Source organism: Symphalangus syndactylus, chromosome 1, assembly GCF_028878055.3.
Source record: "Symphalangus syndactylus isolate Jambi chromosome 1, NHGRI_mSymSyn1-v2.1_pri, whole genome shotgun sequence".
Taxonomy (NCBI): domain Eukaryota; kingdom Metazoa; phylum Chordata; class Mammalia; order Primates; family Hylobatidae; genus Symphalangus; species Symphalangus syndactylus.
This window is the reverse complement of record NC_072423.2, coordinates 125,343,809-125,362,722: the sequence shown is the minus strand read 5'-3', so window position 1 is coordinate 125,362,722 and position 18,914 is coordinate 125,343,809. Positions and strand designations below refer to the sequence as shown.

Below are 18,914 nucleotides of genomic sequence, written 5' to 3'. Positions count from 1 at the left end.
GTTAGATAAACACTAATTCTTATCACCTAATTTTAGAAACTTAGAAATACAAATAACTGAGGCAAAGGTAGAAATGACTTAAATCTCATAGCTATGGTGGCAGATTCAGGACCAAAATTCTTGTCTCCTCAATCCCAGGCCTGGACTCTGTTTCCTACAGTACGTGCTACTCTCTCACATGCTGTTAGACAAGTAGTGAGCTTATAAATTAGAACAGTCTGGGTCTGCTGTAGTAATAAGCAATTCCAAATCTTTGTAGCTTAACACACAATATTTTTTTCTTGCTTAATTACATATCTGACTGGGTCAGTGTTGAAGTTAGCTCCACATAGTCACTTAGCAACTTAGGCTGATGGAGTCTCTATCATCTTACAGCTGAACTGTCTGAACCTCTTCTGTCATTTGACCTTTTCTGTCACTGTATGAGGGTCAAGGAGAAGCTAGAGGACTCCACAGAGGCTTTTCATTGCCTTAGTCCAAAAGTATTATATGTCAGTTCCATTCACATTTCACTGGCGACAACTTGTCGCATGCCCCTGCCTGATTCCAGGATGGCTGGGGAGTGTATTGAGCTGTATGCGCAGGCAGGTAAGAACAGGTAGATACTGATGGGCCCTAGATTACAATTACATGTAGTAAAGTGAAAGTAACTCTGAATTGTTCAGCTGATGATTCACATCAAATTCTTTCTCTCCCGTTGAGGTTTCTAGTTTTTTAATGTATTACTGAATATCTGTATCCTTATCCTAGGATTTGGAGAAGAAACATATGAGAATGTAAATCAAATGAGTGCTTTTGACTCTGTGGTTAAAATGTTTAAAATGATAAGCAAAGAAGGAGGATGAAAACCATGGTTGGAGGTTTGCCCATGGTTCCTAGGGATCTGCTTTATTTATAGAAGGGAAAAAGGCTGGTCCTTAGTTCACCAAATTCTAACTTCTTGGCCTGAAAATGTTCCCTCAGCTTCCCCCAATATTTACCCTTTTTACTGAAACTAGAGCCTGTTTCAGGGAAAAGTCTGAAGCGAAAAGATAATTAGTAAACTCATAGAATTTTAAGAATTCTCTTTTCATAAGCAAAGTTTTTGCCTGAATTTAGTACAATTCATTCAAAATATACAGAGAAAAATTTGTAAACATTTTTACTGATATATTTATTTTTAAATCTATACAATTTATACCAAGAAGTCAAAGGTCAGTCAACTCTTTGATAAAGATTAGTAATCAAAACAAAAGTGATTCTGAAACTGATATAGCATCTTCAAATCTGCTGTGGTGCCAAAATGTAAAATATAGATACTCTAAGAATGAGGAATTCAAATTTTAAAGATTTGCCCTAAAGAAAAAAATTTCCCATCTTGGAAACCATGCCCATCAATAGCCTTGATTTATGTATAACATACACATGTTCTGTATTTAATAGACAACTATGCTGTTATAAATGCATTTATATAGTCAATGTCATGGGAAAAACCCCATCAGTTATTCTAAAGTAGAGAGCAGATTATAAAATAGGAAAGCAGATTATAAAGTAATATGCATTCTGTAATCCATATATGAAAACTATAGCTATATTTTTATGGTTACATATGCAGAGAGATTAGCTAAGCACAAAAGTGATGGCCGTTTGGGTGGTGGTATACTGGGATACTTTAATTTTGTTCCTTTATTATTTTGTCCATTCTTTTTTTTTTTTTTTACAAATCTCTATACATTTTGCAAATGTACATTTATTTTGAAAAGACAAAAAAACTTAAAGAGTAGCTTTGGAAAATAAGTTGTGCATTTATGCAGAATTATATATCTGTATATTGTTTTTCTTCAGTTGCTGGGTGTTGAACTACAATTGGGTTTCCAGGAAAGACCTAAGTTCTCTTTTGGAATATTAACAGTATGAATATGTTTTACCTCTTAACTCCACACACACACACACACACACACACACACACACACACACACACACCATTTTAAGGTATGAAGAACAGTTTAAAAATGTAAATGTCCTGTATGTCATTAGAAGTGGATTGAAGCTGTTTTATTCTAGTGGCTAATTGATAGACCTTTTAATATCATCTCAGGTTGAGAAGCCAAATATATTATTCCAAGTTCTGAATAGCTTGGTAACCTTTGTCTTTCTTTGTGTGAAAAAGAGAACTGTGTCCATCGTGGAAGAAAGTGTGATCTCTGGAACAGCAAAATAAGCGAGGCAGGATCATAGACAGTGGTTTGGCAAATGTTAGGTTATGCTCTGTGTCATCACTTCTTGTGTTTCAGAGGGATAACATTTACCTCTGTTTTCCCCACATATGCTTCTAATGCTCCTGCTTTCAGTTCTAGGCTAGGCTTTGAAAAATTAAAAACACCTTTTGTGGCTTCCATAAGAGACTGCAAACGCTTTGTGTTGAAGCAGGTCCTGGAGGGGGTGATAACACAGGCTGGGTAGAGAGGGCCTGCTGCTGGGCATCCTGCCTCCAGCCCTGTTCTGCATCAGAAAAAGTCCTTGCATCTGTGCTCTGCTGGCTGCGTGGCCTGCCTCAGCCACACCAAAGCCACGGATCCCTCTGGGCAGGGAAGGCAGAGGAAGAAACACAGTGCTCTGTGGGCCAGGAGGAGGAGAAAACCCCCAAATATTAAGGATGTGTCTGAAAAAATGGTATATCTATCCTAAGAGATGCTGAAAAGAAATACGAAATTTAGTCAGCAACCTTTCTTGTCTCTTGATGCTCAGATCTTTTAGTGACAGGTTTCCTAACCCTCTCTTTAGCTGTTTCTCCTATTTATTCTTATTGTCCTTCCTCTGATTCATGCATCTCCATGAAAGTACCACACACATTCATTGTTGAGGAAATTTCTTGGTTTGCATTTTCAGCAAAGCGTCTCTGTGCATGTGCAGGCCAGTGTTCATTTGTGGCCTGCCTGTGAGAACTCCAAGGGTTCGTGGAGATAATTTTCTCATCCTATACACAGCCTACTACAGAAGAGACATGGCTGTCATCAAGGGATCTGTGCCATCAGAACATTTGGTTTCTAGTCTCCCAAATCCTCTTTGTTTTTGATCGTGACATTTCTTCATGCTCAGATGCATACGTGATGTAACATTCTTTGTTGATGTTCTGAAATGTGTTTTAGAGTTATTTTGGCTTCGCACAAAATAAGAATGGGGCTCAAAACTTTCTGGTTGAAATGCTAATCTTTGGGGCTTTTTCTTTTCTTTTTCTCCTGCTTTTTGGTACTATGCATATTTGTAAAGCTTTACACCCAAGAATGGTATTTAATGAACCCTAGACTGTTTTGTTGGAAACAGGGCAAATAAGAAGTCTCTCTAGGGGATTTGTGGGCCTTTATTGTGGTGTGGGAGTATGCCCTAAAGGGGAGCTCCTCACGGCCTAATTGTTGACAAGTGATGGAAGCTCAACAGCATGGAAACTCTACTTCTCGCTCCAGCTAAAAAGGTGCTTACAAAGGTAGCTGGGCTATTTTAGCAATTTGCCTTATTTTGAAAATCCAATTTGGTAGCTTCATTAAAGGGCACTAATTTAGTGTCTTAGGGGAATATATGTTTAAAGGAGCTTGTCAACAATCTTAGATGTTTGCCCGTGTATAGGTGAGCTCATTTCCCCAAGCTGGGGTTACCTGGTTACATGCATGCTCCTTGATTTCAAACATAATACGAAATAAATTCAAAAGCCCTCAAACCAAAAGAGTAACAGCACCACTCCCTCTTTCCCAAGTACCACCTCCCATTCCTCAACGTAGGGTGCTCTTGGTGCATAAACACATCTGTAATTGACATAGTCAGTCTGTCACCTAGATGTCTAATACGGAGGACAAAGGTTTTAGTTAGTTTAGCGATAGTTAATATATGACAGTCTAAGGGCCTTAAAGCATGATAACTGTTTTAAATTGTTTAAAAAAATAGAAAAACTTTCTGAACACCTAGAAGAATCACTTATTGCTCACTGCATGCCTAATACTCCCAAGGGTATATTTCAGTCCCACATTGGGACAAAAATTTTAAAGTTGAGTAGCTGAATGTTAATTATCTACATAGCCTCAAATAAACTTGAGCCTTCTACAGTTCCCACTATGTTGACAAAATATTATGAGAAAAAATAGAAAATTTAATTGAAGCAAATTATTCTTCTTTGGGATGCTTTCTTTTAAAAATAAAGCTTAAAATCCATGAGATAATACAATAAATATTGTCATTCAAGTTTGTCAATACGCATTTAAGCTATGAAATCACTGTTTTGTTCTTTCACATAGTCACTGGAGTTTGTACTAAGAATAGTGAGTTCTCCCTAGCTATAATTTCTAATCCAGTTTATATGACTGGGTTCCATTTAAAGAAAATAAACTATCAGAGTGAATTCTGATTTTTTTTTTTTTTTTGTAGAGACTTTGTGTTATGATCAATCTGATAAGGTTTCCTGTTAATAGATTACCTGTCCAACCATTCGGGAGATGCCGAGATGTAGTTCTGTCCAGAAGAGAAATCGAATACGCTAACTTTCTTCCTATGCAGTCTCAATTTCCCCCAAAGAAAAATAGGTTTTTTAGAATGACTTGAGATGAAGGGAAGGGTAGTAAATTAGAAATGCTTTCATAATTTTCCTTTAAATTTTATATGTTTGGAAAGAAAGAGAAAATACTTGTAAAAAAGCACTTCTGGAGATGACTACGTGGAAATGATCAGGATGTAGATCAAAGAAACAGTTTTGAATTATTTGGGTTTGGTTTGCCTGAAACCTCATACAGCAGATTCATTCTTATTCTGGTGAGAGCTGAACACCAAGGGAGACAATTTCGAATAGTTGGAAAATAATTACCTACTCATCAAGGGTCGGTACAACCTCATTTCATTTTTATAGTAGTTTCTAGAAGTACACATATCATTTATTTGAGATTTATAATCAATATCTTAGCATATATGAACATGGCTACAGCTGTAGAAATCACATTTCTATAATAATGCAAAGGCATTTATGTTAATAAATCTGTTTGTAATCTCTGTCATTATAGTTGGGTGTCAATAAGTGAAACTAAAAGGATGTGGAAAATTTCATAACATGTTTTATGCTAGTTATTTGTTTGTCTATTCATGAGGTTACTATTTACAGCTGGTAAAAGTTGATTTTCTCTTCTTCAGTTTATTGTGGGATGGGGCGTTCATTTCACCAGATACATAGTTATTCAGTGTCTACATTTCAGAAGCTGAATTGCTGGATATAGTCAAAATGAGCTCTGGCAATTCCATGTGTAAGTGTACAACTATAATTTTGCTGCACATTAATAACAACCTTGCAAAGAAGCCCAGAATCAAATGCCTTGCTCTCAGCTGGGAGCAGAAAGCTAGAGTGGTATATCTTGGCTGGTGACCTATAATGTTGGAAAAGTAGGCTCTGCATTCACTCAGAAGGAGTAGGTGGAATTCCGGAAATTTATTCACTCTCCTTCACTATGCTTTTTCCTTTTTTTTTTTTTTTTTGTGCTTCCTTGTAGTGTGTTAGTGAGTGCTCCGAGACAATGAAAAAAAAAAATGAATTACTGACAATAAAAATAGTGCATCTCTAGAACAAGCGGTAAAATCAAGGCTTTTATTTCTTCAGGTGTCAACTCTGTTCCTTCCTAGGTCCTACCCTGCCCAGGTTTCTGTGGCACCTCTGTGATTCCAAATCAGCGATCAGGTAGGCAGCGGTCTGGGCAGTCACCCAAGGGGAATACACTTGGTGCTGCACGCTCGGACTTTCAGTCTTGCTCAAAACAAAGAATCTCCAAGAGCTCTGAGGCTACGGATTCATTCGGGTGGGGCGAGGTGTTATTATTGTGGGACTGTCTCTGCAGAGTTGGCCTGGAGAGTGAGCGGTGGAGGGAGTGGAGCAAGGCTTCGTCAAGAGTCCCCAGGAGTCCAGGGGCGCCCCCCAGACGGGTACGCTGGAGGGCCTGGGCACGGGGGACAAGAGAGAATACATGCCTGCTGGCTGGGAGCAGGGAGGCGGTGTGGCGGGGCAGGGGGCAACGTGCCAGTTTTCTTTCTGATTAATGATGCTCACGCTGCTGCGCGTGGCTAATGCGCTTTGTCTCCAGCCTTAGGGCTGGAGGAGAACGGCCCAGGGAATGAGTGGTACCGCGGGCGCCCGGCGCACCCAGCAGGTGCCATCACTCTGGATGGGCCAGTTCTGGATGCTCCCAGTGGCACAGAGGCGGCGGCACTGGCAGGCGTCCGGCTGCGGCCACCTCCCGGGTGTGGCAGGTCTGGGGCCCGGGGTCTCCGGCCAGAGCAGCTGCGGAGCCACGTGCCACACGCGCGTTGCCCTCAGCCCGGGCGGGGACCGGACGCATCCGGGGCTGCAGGGAGGAGCCGGGCGCCGCCCCCGGCGGCAGTGCCAGCCGCGTGGGAGGGCACGGACCGGCGGAGGGGCAGACGACGGAGGCGGCCAAGCGGGAGGAACGGGACCGAGGGATCGACCGAGGCTGGCTGGCTAGGGGTGGGACTGGCAGAGCTACGGACAGGTGGGAGCAGTCAGACAGCCTGAGAGAGGGAGACCAGAACGCAAAGAGAGCGAGAGCATTAAGTAGGCAGGGAGAGGCACACAGAAAGATAGACAGCAACACTCGCGTGCTCCCTCCCTCCACACGCCCTCCTCTTACCGAGCGAAGCGGCCAGGGGCACAGAGTGGGAGAGGACTGTGGGCACAGAAGACCGGAAGAGGGACGCTGCATTGCTGGTGGGACGGAGGGATTCGGACGGACGGACAGACCAGCGCACAGACTGGCAGCCTGCGAGAGTGGCAGCTCTGAGAGCAGAGCGCAGGGAAGCGAGAATCCCGCGCCGAGCTGCTAGTCGGACCGACAGACGGTCGGATTGACAGACGTGCAGACGGACAGAAGAGCAGACGGGAGGCGGGGGCGCGTTCACTCCCGGCGGCCAGCCGGGCAGAGAAGGCGGCGGTGGCACCTTCTGAGCGCGTCCGGAGCAGAGACCAGCAGCAGCAGGGGCAGCGGGGACGCAAGCCGCGACCGAGCCGCCGCCGCAGCCCTGGCTGCCACAGCTGTGTGGGATCCCAGCCGACACTGCAGAAAGCTCCTTTTACTAGCAGTTAAATAAATCGACCAAAAACAAAACAAACAAACAAACCCAACAACAAAAACAACAACAACAAAAGCCAAGCCAAAAGCCAAAACAAACAAATCCAGCCAAATCAATCATTGAGAAACAATAATATTAATAAAATCCAAAACTAAATCAAACCAATCAAGGCACCAAGACGCAGGGGGGATATCCACTGTTCGATCAAGGTAATAATCAAGGTCTTCCGACGTGAACATTGCACGCCTTTTGTGGATTTTTAGAATTCCTTCTTTCTTTCTGCCATATATCTGTCTGTCTGTTTTGAATTATTTCTTGTCTGTATTTCTTCTTCGTGTTTGTAGAAAGCTGATGTTGTTACACATGTATTGTGTTTTTCATGTTTCGTCAAGGAGGGATGGATGCTCCTTCCCCCAAAAAAGACAGAAATGGAAAGCTGGAAGTTGGCAGTGATTTTCATCAGAGAAGTCTACAGTGATTTGTATAGGCTTTATGGTAGAAAGTTTGCAATGCTCTTTTTGAAAGAGACCTATTGAAGAGGTAGAAAGTTATACTCTGTTTGTTGTCCTGGAAGGATTGGGGTCCTAGGTCCCAAAGGGCTCAGCGGGAAGAATAGAAAAGATGTTCAGTTTTATTTTTACATGCATGAAATCTGTGCTTCATTGCAATCATCAATTTACTCTTTTCTGTCTCAGGTTGTAGATAAGGTGGTAGAATTGAGTTGAATTAGGCAGGTGTTTAGAAAGTTTCTTGGGAATAGGAATTAACTCACTCAATGTTTATGCATAGAAATGTAGCTGGGGTGGATGTGGTTGCTGTCAGCTATTCAGGTTTGCTACCTGATCACCTCCTGAAGATGTAGGATAAGGACAGAATCCAAGCCTAAAAGAAAAACAAAGAATTGAAAGTTATAGGGGTGGGCAGCTAAGAAATATAAAAGGCTGGTAGAAATCGTTTTCTTAAGAATGTGTTTAGAGTACAGATATTCATTTTAATTTTTGATTTCTTTAAGTTTTTTGATGTTTGATTTTCTACCAGTATGACACTCAGCCTCTCAAAACAAGAAGGACATTCCCCAAAGTTGAAATGAATCTGTATAAGATTTCGTTCAAATGCAGAATAAATTCAAATGATTCCTAACCCCTTCTCATCTACTTTGGAGATAGAAACTGCTATGATTGTTTTAAGTAAACAGAGAAGTGGAGATGACAGGAAATCATTTTTCATTTGTTAAAAATCAGAAAACCTTTGACACACTTTAAGATAAATACACCTACTCCTTTGATCCTCTGTGTATTTATTACCACAGGGCTTAAATATCTTAATAAGATTTTAGTTAATGTCATTTTCATGAAAGACAGTCATTTGGAAGCCAAGAGATCTATCTACGTTTTGTTCAAATAGCCGAGTAATCTACTATCTTGGCAGTAATTACTTCTGCTGCATTTCTAATGTGAATTGCCTGTGAGAGCTTATGAATACACTCTTTTCAAGTGTATGTGGGTTTTCAAGGTATGTATTTGTGTTTGATCCTATATTTCCTTTGTTATAACATTCTCCTGCTTTTCATCACTTTGACTGACAGAATATTTGTAAATTTTCTGGATGGTGAGTTTGGGTATATGCTTTGAGGAATATGCTTCCTCATTACAAAAGATATGGAAACATAATTGATTACTACATTTGCTTATCAATAGTATTTTGATTTTGTTTAAATGAAATGTTTAAGATATGTGGATTGCTATGCATTCATGTTTTAAATTTATCCTCTCCAGGCATGATTTATGCCATTCAATAATTAAAATAACTAAGTTACTTTAGAAAAAATGCCTATTAAACAGAGTACTTTGTTTAGAGGAAGTATATTTAAAGAAACTTATACAGCTAAAGAAACTGACTTTCACCTCCTCAGTGACTTAATTTCACTACATGCTGATTTGTCCTTTGCAGTATTTAGCTCAGACCAAGACAGAATTGTGTGTGCTATTAGATTTGCAAATTGCTGATCTCCCAGTGACTTTCCCTCTTAGATCCCAGTTGAGTATGGTTACCTTGAGAACTGTGGTATTAGCCGTGTTAGAGCATGCTCCACTGGGGAGTTCTGTGCAGTCTATTTTTAATGCTATTTAATGAAGGAGCGAGCGCCTCACTCAGCAATAAAAGAAGCATGAGGGAAGACAGAGCAGTGCATGGTTATGGATACTGGACAAGGATATTTGGAAAGGTAAAGGCTGACCACTGGATATGGTAATTTTAATTAAGTCCTAATGTATTGTATGAATGGAAATATGGGTTTTGTTAGAGAATTATACGTGAATAGTTCAATAGGTGTTTTCGTAAACCTCTTCACTAGTTCTTAGAAAGAAGACTCAATAATTTGAGTTTTTAAAACTTGAGGGACATACTAACCACGGAGTTCCTGCATGCAAACTATTTTTAATACAAGCTGTCATATTCTTGGGTGGTGAGAAGTACAGAAATAATTTCAAATTCCTAAAATATTGTTCTGGTGAAAGGTTTGGAGCTTGTAAAACATTCTGTGAATAAAATAACTAACATGCTTCTAAGATACTACAATAACCTGAAGCTCTGCCTTTTGAATTGCTTCATTTTCTTTTATGAACTTGGAGTCTAGGTCCAGAATTGTGACAACTAAGAGAAGCAGGAAGTTTTGATTGGACTTGATAGAATATTTGGGGTGTTTTCTCTCCTTAGAATTAAGATAAGCACTACAGATTATCTTACTGAAGGCTAAATATTTTAAAAATATAAATAGCAGAGGCAGCACTGGTAACTTTTGGAATGTTACAATAAAGGGCAAAATATCCTAACTTTATAGTGTGTGCAATGCAAGAAGCCATCTGTCTGCAACATTTGCATATATGCAGAACACCTGTCTTGAGGTAGAAAGTGAGAACGTTCAATCAGAAAGGTCTTGTGTTGATTTTCTTATTAACAACATGCTATAATCAGGTTATTCTTTTGCTCAGAGTAAAGCTAATTAGACAAAATGCTTAAGTAGTTTCAAGGTTAATAAACATAAGAGAAAGCAAGCAGTTTCTATTAAATGGGGAAGTTAGTCATATAATTTTTAAATGAAGCTGTTAGAACAATGTGCAAAGTTGATCTGGATTTTTGCCAATTCTTATGAAAAATAATCCCCAAAAATAAACTACTAAGGAAAATACATCACAATGAGTTACTGTGATTTTTTGTTTGTTTGTCTTTTTGACTTAGTTCTAGAGGAGGAAAACAAATCACACTGGCTAAAATATTTCCCTTAGTGGTCATGCCTTTTGGACCACAATGCTGATACCTTTCTCAAGCTTCTCAAATCAGTGGGCATCCTCATCGGAATTCAATGTCTATTTTGTCTGTGGACAAGATAATGATAAGCTACATAAGTGGAGTGTAGAATGAGTCAGCCACTGAAGACACAATATACAAGGTAGCCAGAAGTGAATATGATTGAGAATTCTCATTAGTATGAGGAGACAGTTTGAAGTCCCTAAGGTTGGAAATTGCAAATTAATCATTTGTATATAAGTCAGTTTAATTCAGATCTGCTTTGTGACAAGGTTAGGAGAGAATGTGGGGCTTAAAGGTGATGTCGACAATGAAAGCCATTTCTTCATATGGTAAGTACTGGCATCATTCTAACTGGTATCACATGGTAGTAGCCTATTTAGAAATTTGTGAATCTCTAATCACAAAGAATTGACTTCCTTAAAAACATATTATATCACCTGGAAAGTTCTGAATATATTTTAAGTCAGCGATGATGCATTTGTAAAACATATACTTCCTTTCTTTAAACAAAGGATCTTTAAGATTCTAGAAGCTCTACATTTCTGTGGACTTTGCCTTCTATTTTTTATTCTAGCATTTTATGTTAAATATGATAAATGAATTTCAAGCAGCGATGTAAACAAATGCTGAAGGACTGTTGAAGGAAAAAGAAAATATTAACAAGATGTATCTGTAACTAGATTTGTTTGCTTAGGGTGTCTTTGCTTCTGAATGTTAGTTTCCTTTAGGTGGCTTTATGCCAAGTTCTAATAAATTGATTATTTGTAGAGCCTTAGTCTTATAATTTAATTAATTTTGCTCATCTTGGATTAATTTTGGCCCTAGATATTGAAGTACATATTACTTGTATTTATATCATAACCAATGATCTATGAGGATTAGATATGAGCTGAGATAGGAAGTATTTAAAATATATACATAATATGTTTCATAAAGAATAAAGTGCACGAGAAAGAATATCTGGTTCATTCAGCAGTTTTTAAATGTCTGGTAACATTGTTATCTTATAGTCTCAAAATCTTCTGTGGTCTGAAGATATTTTCTTTAGGCATGAAATGCTCATATAACATTTTGAATGCACCTTTCTCTAAACTTACTGAGACATATCTGTGCTTTGAGAAATAGCTATGCAGCAAACCAAAAAAGTGAATTGAAATAATTACATCAAGACAATGGAGGGGATATTGCAAAACAAAGGGGCTTGTTTGAATGCATCGAATTGCTCTCTACTTTCAGACTGAATCCTTAGCGTCATATTATGCTCCTGTTTTTTAGTCACTAGTATAGATCCTGGAATTGCCAGGTGGAGAGAATGTTAATCACTGTCCATGGTCACAGTAGATCAATATTTTTAAATTTCTTTACACACTTTGTCCAAAGAAATGTCTTTTGGCAGTTGTATAACCCCCATTTAATATACCTTTCGATGCGACAGGTTTAGAAGATTTTTGTATACGTTTTGTAATAAAGTGATATATATTAGGATACAATTGTAATTGCGACATTAAAATGTTGAAGCATTAGAAGCATTAGTCCAAAATTGTCTCATTCAAGGAATATATTCATAATTATTTATCAGTCATAAATTCATACATTTTAAAAGTAATATGCATTATAATTGTTCCTGTTATCTAGCAAAAGAAAATCATTTCTTTTTATCCAGATAAAGAGGGCAAGTGTCCACTAATAATTATCCCCTTTAAAAACAGGCCTTTTACTACATTCTCACATTTCACACTACTTCAAGATGATACAATTCTTAAATTAGAAATCCATTATGAATAACACACAAAATATTAAGATTTTGTTAACAAAATCCCTTCTGTAAACATTGGTTTTAAGATAATTGCAAATAAAATCTGTTTTTAGTTTAAGGGAAGGATTCAAAATTTTTAACAAGAAAACAATTACGTCACTTTTTATTTCAAATATTCCAGCGAATTTTCTAGAGTTTTCTGGTATACTATGGGTAATGTTTCTATGATGAATTGTAAAGTGTAATCTATGATCTTTTTTTTTGGCAGCTTTTTCATTGAAAACAAATTCACAAAGCCTATCTACCTAGATAAGCCTAGTCATCTCTCACTGATACCCAAACAAGTCAGGAAATAATTCCTTGTGGTAGGGACATTTAAAAGAACTAACTACTTCCATGGCCAAATTTAGTGCTGGAACTCTTAATAATGGATAAGCATTCTTTCACATTTGTGTTATCCTTGGTTGCTTCTTTATTATACACTAAATACTTGAGATAAGAACAAGAACTCTCTCTAGGGAAACAGAAACCAGAGAAGTGGTTTTCATATACTTAGCAGATTTCCTTTTAATTGCTAAGATACAATACTCATTCAGAACATTCTAGTCTATTAGATCATACACTAAAAAAAAAAATAGTTTATCCATGTTGATATATTTTGGTCTAGTTGAAATTGAGAAACAACAAGCAAGGTAAAAAATTTCAACATCTTTAAAGAACAAAATTGAACATCAATTTCTAAAAGTTTTGTGATCCTATGGATTGTGATAAAATATCCTTTGACACGTAAATCAGAAGGCCCAGCTATCATCTAATTGTTCAGTGATTCAAATTGCTTTCAGATTGTCTCACTACTGTTACATAGACCTGGAAAAACTGAGCCACTGGTCAATAGAGGGTGAAGGAAGAGCATGTCAACTCACCGAAATTCAATGACTCCTCATAATTGTTTAAATTTTATTTGCCCATAAATTCAATGGAAAAATGGAAAGCTAACAAATTTATTTTTCAGCTTTTTGTATGTTTCTAAAACTGCAAGCTAAAGTCCTCACAAAAAGTTCTAACATAGATAAAAAAAAATCTATACTCTGCATTTACATGTTTTTCTTAGCATTTTGCTTGTTAATATCTATGTAACTTCGGTGGAAATCCCAGCGTTGTGGCATCAGATTTGATTTAATCATCAAAGAGCTTTTGGACAGAAAACAAATAGATTCGATGTGAGTATGTGACAGCATCAAGAATTCTGCAGAATTTGCAAGCTTTAACTACTCAATGCTTCTTTAAAACAATTTTTAAATGGTGTAAAGAAGCTTTTGGTTAAAAATATGGGACTTTATTTTCTTTGTTTAGAGAAAGAAGCTTAAGGTTTTTAGTCAAATCATGATTCTTTAAGCCAATGTGGCACATAGCTGTATTAAAATTGCTATTAAATTCTGCCAAATTAATTAATTGTTAGGATTCTGCAGTCATATTTGACTACTTCGTGTATCTGGCCTATAGGAATGATCAAGCTAACACTCTTCGATGACTTTGTTTATATTTGTTTATTTTAAATTTACTTAGATATGCTGATGTCATAAGAATTTTTGGAAATTGTCAAACAACTGGCATTGTACTAAATTCAAAAATTTCACTGCAAAGAACTAGCTGGTATTAATGAGTCATCATTTTTTTCACTCCCGTGTCATTTAACTTTGGTCACAACACTTTTTTTGTGTGAAGATTCAAATTTCTCTCCAACACTGAAATTTTCACGTAATCACTAACAGCATTCTGGAATGATAAGATAATCTAGCATATAATCATGTTGCATACACATGCTGCAGCTATCTGCTTACCCTTAGCATTGTTAAGCACTCTAACAACTGAATGCCTTAATCTTTAATTATCATTATAATTATCGTCTTCAACCAGAACTATGGATAACTTAGTGTTTTGGTGTTTTTTCATCATGGAGAGGTAGGAGAGTATACATAGCTAACGTGATAGAATGTGTATATTGCAACAAACTTATACATCTTCCGGGATAAGAATGCAAATATCCCTCCAATAGGGAAATTATTTTATTCCAAAAATAATTGTAATGTCTGTGTTATTTGTCTGATATAATGTGGGAAGCTGTAGACAGAGATGTTTTGAATTCAGTGGAGCTTCTGATTGAAATTCAGATTAAAAGTAATAGAGAGGTTGTATACCAAAGGTAGGCTAGTAGCTTATCTGAGAGGGAGCAGGTAAATGAGCTGTAAGCAATGAAGGAAGGCTTTACCAAGGAGGCGCATGGCTCTCCACGAGATTCTACAGGTTAGAGAAATGCACAAAATTAGGATTAAAATGAAAGGTTCAGGAAAATAAGGGCTGAAAGTGGTGTATCTGAATCACATTTTCTGTGACTTACCTTCATAAATATGCAATTCACCACCTGAATTGGTGTGTGGTACTGGTGTTTGGTTTCTGGGTCTGAGTAAATAGTGTGACTATGGCCAAAGTTCTAAACCTCTCTGTGCTTCATAGTTTCTACAGTTAAAGTTGTATAGTAACACTGGTCCCAACTCAACAACTTGCTAGTTGTGTGACTTTGGCAACTTAGTTAATTCCTCATTGCTTCAACTTTCTCATTTATAAGGTGGGAATAAGACCTACCTTGCAGGATCAAAGCAGAAACAAAGCACTTGACACATGGATATTATTCACTTAAAAGAAACCACTTTCCTTTCACATAAAAAGTTCAGAGAGAGATTTACTCTTCTTACATTTAAGGATCCCCACCTCCACTTAAGAAAAAAAAATCTTTTGGTAATTTGGAATACAGCTCTCCTTCATTGCTATCCCATAATGTTTCTGATGGTTAAAATTGGTGATGCTTGACTCTTTCTGTGCTATGAAATATTGAAGGCCAAGCCAAGGTAGTAACTAATCTCAGAAGTGTTCATTGTGTAAGGAACATGATGCTTAATAAGGCCATAATCTTCTGCCAGTTTGTAAGGGAAGAAAAGGCCTAATTCAGTTGTCTAAAACGTTAACATATGGGTATTATTTCTCTAGAACATTTTAGTTGCATAATTTCTACCATTTAAATGGGGTGAATGAAGAACCAAATCATTGAATAGGAAACAATTGGAATGAATCCATGAAGGAAAAACCTAAAATCCTGCACTAGTGGATGGGAGCTGGGACTAACAACATACTTGAGGTGACATGAGAGAAACATTTTTCTATTCTGCAACAAAGCAAATGGAGCTTTGGCCTTACTCAGGGGTCCTTGGCACTACCACAGAAGTCTTCAGCTTCCTGTCCCCAAGCACTGAGTGAGCTGTTTGGACATGGCCGCTGATCTGGCCTCTGATCCTATAGTATCTGCATTACTTGTGCTGAAATGAGTCAGCACTGTGCCTCTGTGAACACGGCCAGAGGAGGGAAAGACTTCTCTCGTAACTAAGGTTTAAACAATTGGTTCCCCTATCAAAAAATGGAGAGCCACAGATAGTATTCAACACAAGAGAAGGTGAGCTATACAAAGCAGTAAATCCATCAGATAATTGCATTTTATTTCCTATTATAAAATGGATGTCAGCATTCTTCTGGGGAATAGCCTAATCAACTATTTATCCAATAAAATTTCTCAGAAGGTGTCAGAGAATGAATTTATATTTCTTTGCTATCCAAGTATTTGTTGGGAAACAAACAAAAACAAGGAAAGTGTAGACATATTTTGTTCACATATGGATACATATATATTGCTAGAGCCAACATGCTTACGCACAAGTCGTTTAGCTAACTTACATTAAATACACAAACAAAAGGCCTATTTCCCAGTCCATTTTTCATTGTCCTTAGCAGTTCTTGGCTAGTATAGTGCTTGCATGTGGCCGATATTTAATCAAAGTTTGTTGAATTAAAAATTGACCGTTCTACTGATACTCAGAATTTAAAACCTACTCTAAATAAGGTTTTAATTGTATTTTTTTCCTGAAATTTCAGCTTAAGCAGATTTGATACTCATTTTTTTGAGAGGACAAAAACCTGCCCTTATATGTAGAATTGTAACTGCACTAGCTATTATTTCTGTTCTTACAAAACAGTTTCTTCTTCAGATCTCAGACAATGACTAGGGATTTGATGGGAATAACAAGGCTTCTAGAAGTTCAGTCTGCTTAAACTGACTACAAACATTACCTTTCCATATAAGTGGAAAGGGAATTTATTAACACTCAGTTAACATGGTCTTGGAAGAAAGAATGAGGCAAAAGCACGTTTACAAATATTTCCAAATCATTGTTACACAGAGCTAGAGGCAACCCATCTTTACTGGATGTGTGCCTTTGGAGGGATTAACCATGGTGAAGGACACCCAGCATGTGAGGAAGGAATTCACTCCTCCAAAGAACTAAGCAAGTAGACAGTGCTGAATTAGAAGGCAGGGGTGAGGGACAAAGGGAGAAGAGAATATTAACAATTGGGGACTTTCAGAGTCCCCTCCTGCTTTAAGCAGAACAAGTGCCACCAAGCTATAGGAAGCTCTTCTCTTCCTGCTACTTTGGAAAAATGATAGGATTAACCGGAGTTAAATAGAAAATCATTTAATCCAACTGGACCATTGAGAACTGAATTCACATTTTACCCGATCTATAAAAATAATCTTGTTTGAAAGGAAGGGGTCCAGATGATTACAAACGAAATGAGTTTGCTTTCTTAATTTGTTTCCAACATTTTAAGAAATGCTAAGTGTAATGTTGATGGAATGAACTTCCATTCACCCATCCACTTTAAACACACACACACACACACACACAAACAAAAAACAAAACCTTATACCTTAACGTAGAGAGAAGAGGAACAGATTATCTTTCTTCTCTGAGATTGTGGCAGGCTTCAGAAACATGTAGAAGGCAATAGATTTTGACACCGTTGATATTCTCATCAGGAAGCCAGCAAAATATATTCGAGAACACATTGTTTCAAAATAAGGGAACTTCCATGGAAGCCAAATTGAGTAGCCAGCTGAGTTCTTGGGTGACGGCTAACAAGGCTTGTCTTTGCATCAGATATCATTACCATCACTCATTTATTCATTCTTATTTTTCAAGTATTTGTTGAAGTTTTCTGTGTATTGTGTCTCAGGCTAAATACTTGGGAGAACTTGATGTGTAGGATTTTATAGGCACTTGGATGAGATGGATGCATTTTAACTTTTCTAAACAATGAATTGATTAATTGAGAGTTTGACAAAAATCCAAAGTTATAGGTAGACAATATCTTGGATGATAAAGCAATATGAATTAATTCCAACAAATTAGAAAAATCTTTCTTTACCAATAAAGTTAATTAGGAAATCCCTAGGGAGTACACTTTGAGGGTAGAAAAATATTGTTTCCAGAAAACAAACATGGAAGAGTGCACACCACTGAGAAGCTTTGGTGGGGAGGAAAGTTCTGTTGGTGGTAATAGGCCACAAAGTAAAACCATCATTCAGGTTGCTCTTCAACAAGAAAAAACACCATCAACCAAGACAAATGTATATGACATTAGAATGAGCCAGTCATATTCTCTTTTTCAATCCCATTAAATCATACATTTACTATATTAGTTACTAGGGCTGCAAGTAAATGATTGAAATTACATTGGGATTGCGAACTGGATCCACAGTTCAAGGTGCCTGATCAGAGTAAAGTATAGAAAATATATGAACCAGCCTACGTATTTAGAATTAAAAATTAGGTTTATCAAAAGACAAGTTATTCTTTGAATTTGTTGTGAGATTCCACATTTGTGTGTTTGAGAAAGGAAACAGGAAAATCATTTCAGAAAAAAAAATTATAAAATATTATAAAATCTATTAATCCTTAATAAATTAAAAATAGTGCCTGTGATCAGAGGAAGATGAAATTTAAATGGTTCTGTAGGAAAACCACAGAGGAATAAAAGATTTGATCTGTAGGTCATCTGAAGGATAATCTTTTTTTTAAAAAAAGATGCATTATTTTTTCATTGGCAGCAAAAACAATTTAGATATTTGGAGGCAGAGAGATGTCTGGAGAAATATATATTGCCTCTGACCTGCCTCTTGTTCAAATACCTTGTTCTGAAATACTGAGAAAGAGCCTACTTTTTGAAATGACCTGTAAGCAACAGGATTATGCCAGATGATATCTGAGATCTCTTCCAGTTTATAATTTCCATTATTTAATGACACTTTTTTGTATAATATTCATGCATCCATTTTTATTGGCTTGTTCATAAATGTTAACTATGCTTTATTCTTTAGCCCTGAAAGTAAGCACTAATGCTACCTAACAGGAGTGAAATTATTAGAAGGTGCTCTTATCAAGAATAGTTGATTAAGAAAAGAGAATCTGGGTTCCCAGACCTGGGCTCAGATCTAACTCTGCAACTTACTAGTAAGTTTCTTAAGCTTTCTAAACCTCAGCTGTTTCATTTCTAAAAGGGGATTGTTCTAAGAATTAAATATAAACCTCTTACTTCATTTCTTGGTACTCATTTTTTTCTAGTGATCATAGTTTCAGAGTTTCTTATGTCCTTATCACTGTATTTTCTTGATTGCATAGGCCTCACATAAATAAAGCATCCCCATAAAACCCCTCCCAGTCTTGAGAATGTTTTCATGAGGTGGCAGTTACCTTGGGTATTTTGTTCAGGCATAATTGGAATCCGTTTTTAACACAGCTATACTGTATATGACGAATGCTTCCGTGTCAGTGGTTCTGTGAGGAGAGGCCATCTGTGAACACATAGAGTGTAG

General features: G+C 37.4%; 2 protein-coding genes across 35 annotated transcripts in view; one reads left to right on the top strand and one right to left on the bottom strand.

Moving 5' to 3' along the window:
* The first annotated feature begins 5,749 nt into the window (after nt 1-5,749).
* Nucleotides 5,750-18,914, top strand: part of ARPP21 (cAMP regulated phosphoprotein 21) — a 156,776-nt gene continuing 143,611 nt past the window's right edge. For 14 of the 34 annotated variants that reach the window (XM_055283952.2, XM_055283977.2, XM_055283985.2 and 11 more), the window contains exon 1: nt 6,422-7,298. The gene's annotated coding sequence lies outside the window, so the exon portion shown is untranslated. The other 20 variants (XM_055283757.2, XM_055283718.2, XM_055283631.2 and 17 more) reach the window with 10 other exon arrangements.
* On the bottom strand, nt 5,949-14,436 carry LOC129489178 (uncharacterized). Its single transcript, XM_063639072.1, has 5 exons — nt 14,424-14,436; nt 11,562-11,688; nt 7,937-7,971; nt 6,651-7,092; nt 5,949-6,531 (listed from the first exon to the last, which is right to left on the bottom strand). Exons 1-5 carry the CDS (start codon nt 14,434-14,436, stop codon nt 6,159-6,161), a joined length of 990 nt encoding a protein of 329 aa, XP_063495142.1. The 3' UTR covers nt 5,949-6,158.

Bases quoted from the DNA above. Each gene is read 5' to 3' on its own strand.
- LOC129489178 (XM_063639072.1), bottom strand. The intron at 7,972-11,561 runs GTAATTATTTCA...TTTTTCTTTTAG, and splicing joins ATCCCCTCCATTGTCTTGAT to GCTTGGATTCTGTCCTTATC. The intron at 7,093-7,936 runs GTGATCAGGTAG...TTTAACTGCTAG, and splicing joins TTATCCTACATCTTCAGGAG to TAAAAGGAGCTTTCTGCAGT.